Consider the following 14,059-nt stretch of genomic DNA (forward strand, 5'->3'; position numbering starts at 1 on the left):
ATATATGAATTCAAGGAAATGGAGAGGGGCCCCGCTTACCCAAAGGGACAGTGCACCATTTGGACTGAAAAGTCCAAAATAAAATTCCCGTTGGGATTGTAAATGCAAATTCAATCACTCTACACCTTCACTTAGATCTCATTACATACATCTCATTTACCCCCGATAACATTATGGTCAATACCACACCTATATGATGTTATAAATTAAAAAAATAAATGTTATTATCTTATTGGTATATATCTAATCTCATAATCAAAATTTAAAAAGCTAAATAATACAATGTATTGATCCTGTTCTACATTAAAATTCCATTGCTAAAAATTCTTCTCCAAGAAAGACAGGATGAAACACATTCTATATTGCAGATTATTAAAAATACAAAAACACAGACAGGGAAAATACAAGAGACAATAACTTTTGTCTTTTATGGTAACCAGTCTTTCTTAGATCATTGTTCATATCAGAGTATCATGAACAATTAATATCTTCTGTGTTCCTCAGTGTCTTCCAGATTAGGTTTTAGCTATGCATCAACGTGTTTCGGTTGGTACCGCAAGTTCATGGCCACCTTCTTCAGGATAAATACAATTTTTCCAGTCTAGTTGAAAACTGAATCACCTTATAGGAATCCGCAGTGTGGTGTCCAGGAGAATGCTTTTCTTACACGCTCTAATTCACATGGAATTATTTTAGTTAGGTCCATTCATATATTGTTTTACAATCTTGTTTGGAGGTTGGGTTTTTTCTTTAGTCCATATTAAAAACATTCCAAGAAAATGCTTATCCTACACACGCTAATTCACATAAAAGCAGTTTGATTGGGTCCAATATTGTTTCTCAATCCTGTCTGAAGGTCCGATTTAGAAGTAGGAATCGCTATTAGACAATCGCAAATAGGAAATGGCATTGCATTATCACCTATGGGCAATTGCATTTCCTAAATTGCGATTTCCTAATATGAAATCACAATTTAAGAAATGCAAAGCCAAGGATGTCTGTGGGCTTGAGGCCCACTCACTGGAGGCACACTGAATTTACTAGTGCACATATGCCCTAGTGGCATATGTGCGCTTCATGTCACATTAAAAAATGCATTTTTTAATTTTGCACATGGTTACCATCAACTTCAAGTCAATGGTAATAGCATTGCCTAAGTGCCCAATTGGCACTTAGGAAATGCTATGCACTTGTGCTTTAGGAATCCCAAATTTGTGATTCCTAAATTGCAGTTGCAATTTCTGATTTCTACCATGTGGAAATTGGAAATTGCAACCGATTTTGGCTCTTTGTACATTTGAAAAGGCCATTTAGCATTTCTTAACGGGCCTAAATAACGATTTGGCCCATCAGAAATGCTAAATGGCTTCGTACATCTGGGCTCATATGCCTCAGAAGCTCAGCTATCTCCTGGTACTTAATTGAATTCGTAGTAAATACTGATAATAGGTGATCTTCTGCAGACTTAAAGAAAATAATGTGGTTTGAGGCCAAGAAAGGTCCATGGTGAATATTTGAGCCATCCCTGATCGCTTTGTTTTTATCCATTTGTGCATGTAGCTACATTCAGTATACACCCATCCTTTACTTGAGTATTATGATTAAAGTTATTTAACATTCAGTTTTATTCATGGTATGCTAAGTGGACATCATAGAACTAGCTTATTCCCCTTAAGCAGCAGCCACTACTAGTGCTACCTTCTTGCCTATACTATGTTTTGAGCCTTTTTGTCCCAAAGCAAATGCCCTTTTGTAGTTGCATCAGGATTGTGGTACTTTCTTCTAGACCGTGTGGGCGAGGGCAGGCATGTCCTCTCATCTTTGTCTGAACTCTAAGATTTGAATGTGTATTCTGCTTGAGGTTGATGAGCGTAGGTGTAGTTTTACTTAAACTGTGGACTTTTTCTCACTTGTTTCTATCTTGTCTAGTAGCAGGGATACAACTCAGATTTACAAATACTTTTAAAGTTCTTTTATACAGTCTACTTTGTTCAGCCAATTATTTGATCAATATATTGGATCAGATTTAGAAAGAAATGGCATTGTTCCATCTTATGGCTCTGGTTATGTACATCAATTGTTCATATATTATATGTTATATGCGCAGATGTGCATACTGTAATGTGCTATTTATCAATATTGATGAGTTTGGGGAGGGTCTACTATTTCCGAGAGGCAAAGCCTCGAGTGAGTCATGATGCCCCAATGGTACTCCAGGGCATATTATCACTGGATCTGCATGAATGGTTAATGTCATCATGTTTGTTTTTTAATTTGCCGTAATCATTAACAAAGATGTTCCACCATAACCAGAACTAAAGGGTTTACATCTGTGCAGTGAGATAAAATCACACTAACAAGGCCCTTTGGGTACAGCCTCAGCTGTTGTCGTCAGTAAAATAATTGTAGATCGAAATCTGTGAGACATTGATCACTGTTTTCTCAATTCACTTTCTACTGCGATAAGAGCAAGGGTACACTTTAGTAAAAATTGTTTAACTTTGTTTATTTAATATAGTTGTTCCAAATAGCATACGTTTTAGTACACATTTACTTTCTGCTGCTTACACAAGGTGACACACAACTATGTCAGAAGACTATTCACACTCTCTGTTGAGATAAATACTATACACACAGGGGCTCATGTCTAAGAGGAGGAGCCACTAGTGTTAACCTCTCGGACTTTGTAGATATAAAAATAGATGTGGAGAGGTCACTTCACCCACAGATGTTCACGGCAAGCTTCGTAATTGGTGACCTCGCCACATCAAGGTATGTAGATACCACCTTAATGGACTCCATCAATTCCAGGAATTCTTAATAAATGTGACTGAATAAAAGCAGGAATCCAAATATTTTCTAAAAATATCTTGGGGTACGCCCCAAAGATTTCCTTTTTATTTATTGAGTAATCTAGATATGATTTAGATGTTATACATGAATGTATGTTGAAAACAATGTTTCCTCCATCCATGGTGTTTAGCCATGTGTTTCAGCCTAGTTCAATGCTCAACCGGGTCAACGACCTTCTTCTGGGCTCCTAAAATCCCTGCCTAGTTTCCATTCAATCCTTGCAAACATATGAGGCATAACTCTCCCATCCCTTTTCTTTAGTAAAGTTTGTTTCACCCTTTGTTCACATGCTCATCAAGAGTGTAGTGTCAATGTTACACCTACTTATTCCCTCTTCTGCCTGAATGTAAACTAGGCAGAGATTTCAGTGGCCCTGAGGAAGTCCATTGGCCTCGTTGGGCATTAAGCTAAGCCAAAACATGTTGGCTAAACACCATGGATGGGATATACTCGAATATATTTTTAGGAAAAATTGGTATCACTGCGGGGCATAATAGTTAAGGGGGAGTGGAAAAAGATTTGCTTCCCCATTTTAGCTCCTTTAGGAAATGCTTGCCCATGCCTAGAGCACAAATCGCTGAATGGATTGTTGCCAAACATGTTATGTTATGTTATGTTTATAATTATTATTAAAGCGCACGTACACCCATAGGTTTCTTGGCATGAAAGTAGAAATTTCCTCAGAAAGCTTTCTTTCTTTTGTTTATGTTAAATCTATTCAGACGTTTTGTAGATATAAGAATTTGGAAAAGGAGCCTGGTGGGTTTGATAGTTAACACTTGCATATCAGGGCTGTTTTGGTCCACTGCGGTTAGGGGCCTAGGTTTGCAGTTTTTACGAAGGATAAAAGAGTCCCATTCGATGAGGGCCTTTTTTCCATATGAAGCTTTTCAGGGCAATGGAATTAAAGTGTAGTGCCTGGACCTGAAAATTCTCTGGGCGCAGAGGCAAACATGCTTTTAGAAGGCACCCCACAAAAAGGTGGCCTATTTTCATAGCCCGTTCTAAATGCAGCCCTTTAACGGGATGAAATGGAGTCCCATGGACCCCCCAGACCTCCCCTTGCAGGCGGAAGCAGTCGCTCACTGCACCCGCCTGCAAGGTGCTCTCTAATCCCTTTTAAAAGTGCAGCCGGGTTGCCGCATGCAGAAGAATACACGGAGCAGCTTTTAAACAGCTGCTCCGTTTTTCTCTTGAATGTGCTGCCCTGAGGGCAGCATGAGTTTGCGGCTGCCCGGAGGGCAGCACTTTCTTCCTGATAGGGTCCACTTTCCATGTTTGCACCTGGCGGACCTGCTGTAAGGTGACAACACCCATGCCCAAGAAGGCATGGGTGTTGTCAACAACTGCCCATTTTATAGGGACTATCCTCCTAGGAGGGGTATAAGAGCTGTTGTAGGAAGGACAGCTTCACACTTTCTCTTTTGACTTTGAGATTTTAAGTGGGCTCTATATTATTCTTGTACTTTTTTGTGCTGGCAAAATGCCTCATAGCTTTAGTATAAAACTCATTCACACACAGATTTGACAAAAGCTCTTTACTCAGTGGCCCTAGAATCTGAGATTTAGTCTTCATTAAAGTTTCATTGGCTTTTAGTACCTAACCACTAATGGTAACAATCTGATAATACATTTTTTCCTCATCAAATTTACATTTCCCAGCCTCCAGTGAGGAACCTTTGAGTGGGAAAACTTCTGCGATCCTTCCAAAATCCCACCTAAATCAAAAGGTTTATATTGATGTGTTATGTATTAAAATGAATACGTTAGGTATGTAATTCATTTAAATTGGTGTATCTTTAAACAAAAGTAAAGTTAAATTTACTTTTTAAAGTGAAAAAGTCCTACATTTTGTTTTAAATAAAATTATTTTATCTGACTTTTTTTAAAGTTAATTTCATGTATTTATATTTTAGGTAGTCAATATAAAATGTTGTCTTATTATTATTATTTTCTATACAGTGTTATTTTAAGTCCCTACCTTCATTATTTTCCATAGGAAGGTGTTGCAATAGCACTAGTTGGCCATGTTGGGCTGGAGTACATTTACCACTTTTTTGGGTCCTTTTTGGCTTTAGTAACTTTAGAAGAGCGTTTGTGAGTAGGAATAGGCTTAGCCTTTTGAGAGTAGCTGCATGCCCCTCCCTCAACCCCTCCTTAGCTCCACTTACTGCTAAATGGGAGGGGTTTTGGAAGCAGTAAATACTCCCCATTTTGCAGGCACTCTCCCCTTCCCTCCCACATTTGCTACTCTAACATAGGCTTATGTGTGCAGAGAACTCTGCACAGTAGAAATAGGAGAGGTGGCAGAGACTGCAGCACTTAGGTTAGTGAATAGTATTGTGTAGTATGTCAGTAGTAGTGTTGTGGTACTGCTAAACCTACTACAAAATGCAGTTTGTAAATAGCTTAATGTAATGTTGCCAAACCCTAGCCAAACTGGAGAAGGAGTTAGCAGTCTAGCCAACCGGTGTCCAAACTTCCCCGTGGGCGCAAGGACAGGAAGCGGGGCAAAATAGTAAAGGCAGAAGACAACGCATATATTGTGGGGTAGCTTTGATATGAATAGACCCTTGGCATGTAATTAGATAGGATTTCCGATAGTAAAAAAAAAAAATCTGCTTTAGCACCAGCCTGTCATTCCACACCCCCAGCCTGGCAGGAACACAACTGGTGATGAAGGTCGGGAATTGTGACCTTCAAGTAGAAAGGCAATCCAAAGAGCGCTGCAAACAAATGGATGACCAGCATACCTTGACCCACTGTAAAGAGGTTGGAACTTAAGCCAGAACTAGAGGTCGCCAAAGAAACAAGAACAAGCACAGAACACAAACTGAGCCACCCCATGCAGAGCCAAATGGTGGGGACTGCAACTCAAAATATACACCATTTTAATGTCCGTCATCTCCATTATCAGAGTACAGGCAAACTACCATATCAAGGCTATATAGAGTATCGATGCCCATCTTGAAGTACGGTGCCCTTTTGAAAGCGCAGAGGTTGCCATTTTAAAGTCAGTGCGCCATTGGAAACACCAAAATCAGCTAAAAAAGTGCAGCGAAGAGAAAAACAAAACCTTTCGAGCAAATAAAGATTAAATAACAAAGAGCATCATGTCTTCCAAGACAAAGCCCAAAAGGGTTTCAGCATCAGATCTGACCTTCAGACCAGCTATTTCTATCCTCTGGGAACACAACAGGATAAAAATGAGTGGAGTGGCAGTACGAGGTTGATGACTGTATTGAAGAATCCTGAGAAGAAGATGACAAGCAAATATTACGCACCACGAAGATTATAGAACTAGAACTACATAAAAATTCGAGGTACATATTTCAAAAGTTTTATCAATCAGTTGTGAGGGGGGAAGGATCACTTGTCCTGCTAACTTGGATTTTACAGGTAGGTGGTATGTCCTGGTCCAGGACGGCAGAGTCAGCACATGCAGCGCGGGAGTCGAGGAGCAACAGAAAAGGGCCCCCCTCCTAGAGACTCCCTGGTACCTGAGGAAGCACGTAATAACAGTGCAGAGGCACAATATTGACCTCCAAGGTGTAAAGGACTAATATGTTACTTTACCATTCACTTCTCACATGGTCCTGAAGAAAGCCCACTGACCTCTCTAGGCGAACAGGGCTGAAACATGTCGACCTTTTAAATTCTTGAAAATCGATAGCGTGAGAACCTTAATAATTCTCGTTACGCATATCCATTATATTTTCACTATTTAACTCGAATCCAGAACAATAAATATCGTAATCTGGCTGTCCGAGTTATTTTAATCCCACAATCACCACTTATCACTGGACACTACTGCTTTTAACCTTGGGTTACTACCTCCAGGCGGAGGCTGCATACCTACTAACCCTATGATTATGCAGACACGAGAGTAATACAGCGGAGAACCAAGATATACAGCTACCAGAAAACATCTACTCACGTGTATGAGGGTTTTTTTTACCAAGGGACGTACCACCTACCTGTAAAATCCAGGTTAGCAGGACAAGTGATCCTTCCCCCCTCACAACTGATTGATAAGATTACATTTCAAGGAAACTGGATGGATCACATAATTTCCTTCTCCCTCCTCAATGATTGATGAGTCATATTTCAAAGGGCCATTCAGCAGGTCATCAGTCCAATTGTGTGTGGATTAAACTACATTGATGACATCCTGGTATTGGTAACCATAACCGAAGAACACAACAATGCTGTAGGACAAATATCCCAAGCACTCAGAAGAGCCAATCTAACCCTGAACCCAGCCAAATGTGAGATCACAAACCACAACTGAAATTGTACAGTTGCATCTCCGAATCAAAGCATGAGACCAGGACTAAAGCAAATCACAGCCTTACATGAAACATCTGCAAAAAGAACAGATGATGGACTGAATGCTGAACAAATTAAACAGTTGCCCCCAATCACAGGTCTGGGTTAAATCCGTCGTTTTCTTGCACACCGCACCATTCCAGTTTAGACCCAGCCATATGCAAATCAGTCTTGACCCTGCTCCCCATGGGAACAGTCCAGCTAGAACTGCCAAGCCAGGGTCTCCCTGGACCAGAAACAAGCATCCTGGAACCGGTTTCAGGGTATCACTCCTCATTAGTCAGGGTAGCTTGAAATTGGTGGTGTAGCAATCACAAGCCCCACGCCGGCGTAGCAATCACAAGCCCCACGCCGGCGTAGCAAGCACAGGCCCCACACCTGGGCATGCCCTGGACAAAACAAGGACTCCAGTTTGAATGGACCCTGGCATGTGAACAAGCATTTCAAGAAATCAAAAGGAGAGTCAACAGTGCCACCAATATGTAGTCCAGTAGGCCTAAGAGGCATCCTAGCATAATAATGCCCTAATGAAGGACACCATTGGATTGGGTCGTATGCCAAGTGCAGTCTGTCGGATCATATTCTCAAGCAGAGAAAGGAGGCATGGCAGTGGTGTGGGCATGTGAGCACTGTCACATGTTTAGCATGTTAAAATGTTTCCTGAATACATTGTCACTTACAACAATCTTTAGGAATCTCAAAGGAAAAATGCCACTGAAAATTGAGTGATGGGGAATTAACCTGCAAGAATGCTCATACTCAATTTTGCACAAACCAGGAAAAGATAACAATCCAGCAGATTACATGTCCTGGTACACACTCGCCATCAAGAGAGCACCATCCTCAGCTATATTGAACTTAAATTTAGTAATGAGTCGAACTACAACACTAGCTAAACAACATCAAAAAAGCTCCTCATGCAGACTACACACTGACAGAAGCGAAAAGATTAACAAAGCTAAGACCGTGGAGGAACATCAATGAAAGCTCACCCAAATATAGAATACCCTGAAACCCACAAAGAGTTGATTGTAACACTGTGAGGCATAGTACTTAGAGACACCAGAATAGTCCTGGTCAATGAAGGACTCTGATTGTTAATCACGACCAAAAAAGCCCTTCGAGACAGAATGTGGTTTTTAAAACAGGATCAAATGGTGGAAGACGCTAAGAAAATGTCATCAGTGCCAACTTGTTATTGAAGGATCCACCACCACTCCAGATGACTCCTCTACCAGAAGGCGTCTTGAACACCATTGTTGTCCATTTCGTTGGTGCACTGAATCAGGCTAATATGTGATTGTAGTAATGGATAAAAGTGAACACCTGCCACAGAAGCACTAAACACAGTCCCACAGGTGTATTGAAACGCATCACACATCATCATGAGAGTGCCCCGCACAGCTTGTTTATGGCCGAGAATTGTAAGCAAAGGCTCAACCATGATCAGACCCAGAAGTCAGCTGCCAGGATAAGTGTTCTGGATAGAGCGGCTAAAGGGGGAGTGGAAGAGCACACAGATGCTTGAAGACGAGCCAAGTTCTCAGACATGCAGAGTGAAACCTCAACAAGCCTGGAAGATCAACACCAGCTATGATCCATCTGTACGTGAACTTCAGGAAAGGAACGATTATAATGACCGCCAAGAATGGAGACACGCAAATAACACCGAACAGATCACGTGTCATTGCCTTACCATCTACTGCGTGATGAAGAGGATGCCAACACAGCAGTGGACACAGAATGGAAGAATTCACAAGGGATCCACATCACTCCGAAGGTCCCGGTGTGACACGACAAACACCAGAGAAAACGCTGGACTCAAACTCGACTAATTGAAGGAATGGAACTGCTGTTTCCAAGTTGGATGAAGATCCAATGTTACCACCCCCTAGCTAAGCTGCGGAAAGAGTTAGCAGTCAAGGACATAGAGACCGGGACAGACTTCCTGGGCAGGGACAAGGACAGGATGCGGGCGGAGATGGACAGGCAGAAGAGGAAACTCCCGTGTTGAAGGAAGGCTAGTTCCGATAGGAGTAGGCCCTTGGCAGATCATTATTTGGGTCGTCACTGACGAGCTGTTCAAGCACCAGTGTTTCCTGTGTCATTGTGCACCCTTGCACACCTCCTGCACAGCAAGAACAGAACTAATAGGCCCATATTGATTGTGCCTTCATGACTACCGTCACCCTGTGTGAATGTGGCATGTGTTGCAGTTAGCCACACAATGAGTCTGGAGAGAGTCTGAATGTATTGAATATTTGTCTGAAATAATACTATTAATTGACGTGACTGAGCTGTGTATCTTTAAACTCTTCCTTTGTCTATATCTTATATTTTTCTGAATCTGCATTTCCAATTCACCTGTTTAGTTTGATGTCAGAATACCAAATGATTTTGGAGATGAACAGAAAGACAACTGAAAGATTACGGTACTACTTTTTTCACGTTCAGGCAAATCTAAAATTAATGCATGACCTTTAACATATGGGCTTTTCATTTTGGCACAGTGATAGGTATATGGCTTGTTAATGTTTCACTCGTTAAAAAGAAGTCATAACTAAGGTTAATTGCTCAACAAGCCATATGCTTCAAAACCGCTATATGAAGGTTTTTCAAATACTGTGAATGGTATATTTTTTTTTATTGTACATAACTTTCTGAGCTTGTGTGTTGGTGTTTGTGTATCATAAAATTGACCTAAGTTGTGGCCCTTCGTTGAAGCAATGAAGTTTAGATTGACATTCGTTTTTTACCTGGTTGCTTTGAACTACAGATGAGATGTGTTGATCTCCTGCTCTTCTTTCCTCCCAGCTCGGCCCTGGCCTTCACCTGCACATGGTACTGCACGATCGTCACCGCCGCCATGAGCTACATTTTTATGCTCCAGCTATTGAACGTCAGCTACAATGTGACCGAGAGGGAAGCTCGAATGGCCTTGCGAGACAAAACCGGCCGCCGGTACCTTTGGGGGCTGATCGTGGACACTGAGCTATACAACCGTGGGTTCTTCCAGAACTGGATGCATTTTTTAAACTTGGGGCAACATGCGCAGCAGAACCACATTTTGGATATTGTCTGATGTTCACTCAGAGGTGTTAACCCTACTGCTTGGCTTGGCCTACGTCATTCGTCTTAACAAATGTGCAAGCTGCAGTGTCGGTAGACCATACTACTGTACTGGCAGGAGTGCAGTGTTTATAGCATAGAATAATACATCAGTATTCGATTTGTCTCTATTTATACTCCAAGTATACTCCTCATTTCACCTCTCCTTGAAAAATGCAGTGTCTTCGGTTTAGACGCAAGATTCTGAATGATCTTTGTCACTGTCCGCAGCCTCCTTCATTTTATCCTAGCTGGGTTTACCTGTCCATTCAAAAATGAGTGTCTTAATATTTTATATTAGAAAAGAAACCGAACAGTCCGTTAACTTGGAGTAAGGTAGGCTGAACACCTTTGGAATGGAAATCTTTATTCATTGGACGTTGCTGTTCTTTAAGAAGTCGCTGATCTGATGTTGTATGAAATCTCTAAGAAGCACCTTAACTGTTCTACTCTTTACTAGCACTTTACACTATTCCATGGCATTGAATAACTTCTTAGTACGAGACATTTCTTCTTCCACGTAAACCGTGTCCAAACAACTGTTGACTGACTGAAGATCAACACACTTCTGCATCATATTACCATGTTTTGTTAAGAAATTGAGATACCAAATACCAGCTTCTCCAGTGTGAATTTTGAAGTTTTAAAGCTTGACCTGTCAAGCCGAAGGGCTAATTGTTTCCAAGTGTTTTTTAATCCCTCACTACCACCTTATCCCATGAGCACACTGATAAGCTAACAAAGATTCATTTTCGACATCCTTGTGTAGCAGCAATCCAACCAGTGGTATTGTCCTTACCTGAATCCTCGTGTCTACTCCTTCTGTCCTCCTTTGGCACACTGGAGAAAGTAAATCTAGCCATATTTTCCTCTTGTACCATGAAATCTGATTTTAGCCATGAACACAAAACCCCTTTCCTAAGAACAGTAGCCAGGGGGTAGTGGTGTAGCAGTTTATTGGTATGGGGGGGATTCACTGCCACAGGGTGATCTTGGTGCTTAACTCATTAAAACACACAGACATTCAGATGAGGAGCTCAGTTGATGTGTAACAATAAATGTGTCTGCAGCAGGTGTAATTGACTCATACTGGACAGTGTCTGTAACAAACGGGAGTCCAATCCTTCTTCTTACTAATCATGGGACATCTCTTACAGTGTCAGGAATGTCTGCATTCGTTTTATTCTCCAAATCATACAAATATTTACTGTCTTCTGTTCACATGACCATCCTGAAACATGTCTGCATCATTGTACGGGTAAGTTCTTTATGGAACGAAAGATAGTCAAGTCGTAAAGGTCTTTATTTTGCTAAAAGGTTGCTTACAGCAGCCTGATCTGACCATACGAGATTGCCCAAAGCGTTAAACACAACCACTAGTATGCAGTGAATAGTTTTGTACAAACAGTGTCTGCTTGTTTTTGCTTCATGTTGGAAGCACTTGACATTAGCTATGGGGGAGTGGAACAAATTGCCGTTGTGAATAATTCTTTATCATTTTATCATGATGTTGAATGATGGGATTAGGCTGTTTGTTCCTGCTCATACCTAGCTGGCTGCTGTCAATGCTTAAAAGGTGGATGGATCTTCAGGGGCTCTGTTGCAATGCAGCCCTGAAAGCACACTTGAGAACCTTTACAGATATTCTCCCGGTTTCTACACCAAAACCAGGAGTACAGAACAATTCCATGCATTCCTGTTAAGAATTGCAAGTGTGCTAGGAAACGTGCGTACAAAATCAAAAGGAGGCGATTATGGGCTTGAATACATTTTTATTTACATTTAGTTAATTCCTTCAAGAAACATCAATTTTAGTGACTTACCAGTACAAAAGCAACAATCCTTGCACCGCCTGCCCCATTCCTGAACCACTCTGACTCCCTTCTTTTGACTTTCCACCTACCTATGCCACCCGCCTTCCTTCATGCCAACACTTCCATCACCCTGCTCTGTTCTCCTCCCCCTTGGGGTCGTGTCCACCAAGTTGTGGTCTATCATTTTGCTGTTGTATGACAGAGTAATGAGTATGGGTTTAGAATACAACTTATTCATAGCTACTTGCTGCAATTTGGAGCTGCTATTACAACACATGATTTTGGAGTTCCCAGTGCATTCCTGAACCTTTGTCGGCCATAGACCTGTAGTCCACCACCCTTCATCCTCTAGCCTTCCTATACTCTTTCTCCATTTGCATCACCATTCATTACCACTATCCGTATAGCTGTTCAAGCCTTATTCTCTTGCAACACTTCTATAGCATTCCTCTATTTACTGCCCTTTAAGTGCCTCCTGCTCTTTATAACTGCCGCATCTCATCTGTCTACATTCTCCACATACCCCTTTCCTTAATGCTTCCCACACCTTTCCTCTCTTTCCAAAAGACCTCCCTCTATTGGCCTACTGTCCGTCATTTATTCAATAGTCTGCAATTTCTGTGACCACATTCTTTATTCATTTTTTGACTTCGTTTCCAACTTTGTCTGCATTTCTGTGACTTATTCCTTTCACAACCCCATCTCCTCGTTGTTACAAGACCCTGTGACAGTGGGTGAAGCTGGAAGCAGGTAAAGGGCTTAGTTGAACAGATTAAAGTTTTTATAATTCTCACACTAATAAATCACTCTGTCTCAGGTTTTGTATTGCTGGCAAGAGAAAAGATGGTGTTTCTGAAGTAGCTGTGAGGAAACTCAATAAAAAGGGCCAGTATCATTATGGTTTATAAGATCTTCCTTAACTTTTACCTCCTCTAGTATCCAGAACCATCATGAGGTGCGTGTAGCACTGTTTATCCAGGCAGCCTCTTAGAGTAAAAATCTACCAGAGGATGAAGGGTCATTGATGTTTCAATTTTCCAGCCCCTTTTCAACTTCTCAACGTGATGTAATGGGCATGCATATCGGTGCCACAAATTACTCCTGTTGTTGCCAAAAGGAATACTGCCTATAGGAGGATGTGGTGGTGGTGCCTATGGTGGATCCATTATAAATGTCATTATGAATGTCTCACCCTTATGACTAATAACTATTTTTTAGACTGATCCTGTGGAGGTTGCTGACTTGTGGGGAAAAGATCCAAAACAAGATCTCGTTAAGATTTCTCAAAGTATGTGAATCACTAATCCAAGATGTCCACTTGAGGCTTGTGGTGTTCTGTCAGTTCTCACTCACTCAGTACCAGTCTCTCTCGAGTACAAAACAAACATGTAATATAACTTTTTACAAAAATCATAATGTGTTCTTTGGTATTTGTTCTCTACGTAACAAGGCTTACCAACATTGTGGCTGTCTCGATTGGTAGCGAAAAGCATGGTGATGCATTGCATACGTGAAGTAGTGGTAGAAGGATGAATGCACGCTCTTGTTACTGAATGATCTAACAAGGAACCTATAATGCACTCAGGTCACTGTCCCTTGTGATCTTATGCCTGTGGGTAAAGGCCTGAGTGAAAGCTTGAAGCTGTGTTTAGCACTCGTAAAGTCTCTGTATAGACATAATGTTATGCAAGTCTTCTTTCCATTTGTTTTCTTCTGTCATGTTTTCTCTGAAATTTTAGGAGCATCTGGAAAAGTGCTGAGCTTAAATATGGCTATCTGATGGACTTCTATACACATATTTCTTACCTTAGAATTGCATCCAGGCGTCGGGTTGGATCCGAAAATTTTATGTGAGCAGTACCAATAGGTGTCGTAGTTTGGATCCGCTCTGCAGCATCCGTGCTGGTACTGATGTGCGAGGTGTCTATATAGGCTTCACCACTGGAGTGCTGATG

At 41.3% G+C, this 14,059-nt stretch overlaps 1 protein-coding gene across 4 annotated transcripts in view; it reads left to right on the forward strand.

Annotated features, from left to right (window-relative positions):
• Nucleotides 1–13,514, forward strand: part of ZDHHC23 (zDHHC palmitoyltransferase 23) — a 249,215-nt gene extending 235,701 nt beyond the window's left edge. For 2 of the 4 annotated variants that reach the window (XM_086935590.1, XM_086935591.1), the window contains exons 5-6: nt 9,555–9,614; nt 9,997–13,514. In XM_086935590.1, the coding sequence (XP_086791716.1) occupies nt 9,555–9,614; nt 9,997–10,264 (328 nt within the window). In that variant the 3' untranslated portion in view covers nt 10,265–13,514. The remainder of the gene's footprint in view (nt 1–9,554; nt 9,615–9,996) is intronic. The other 2 variants (XM_086935593.1, XM_086935592.1) reach the window with 1 other exon arrangement.
• The last annotated feature ends 545 nt before the right edge of the window (nt 13,515–14,059 follow it).

The sequence above is a fragment of the Lissotriton vulgaris genome, chromosome 8 (genome assembly GCF_964263255.1).
Source record: "Lissotriton vulgaris chromosome 8, aLisVul1.2, whole genome shotgun sequence".
NCBI lineage: Eukaryota > Metazoa > Chordata > Amphibia > Caudata > Salamandridae > Lissotriton > Lissotriton vulgaris.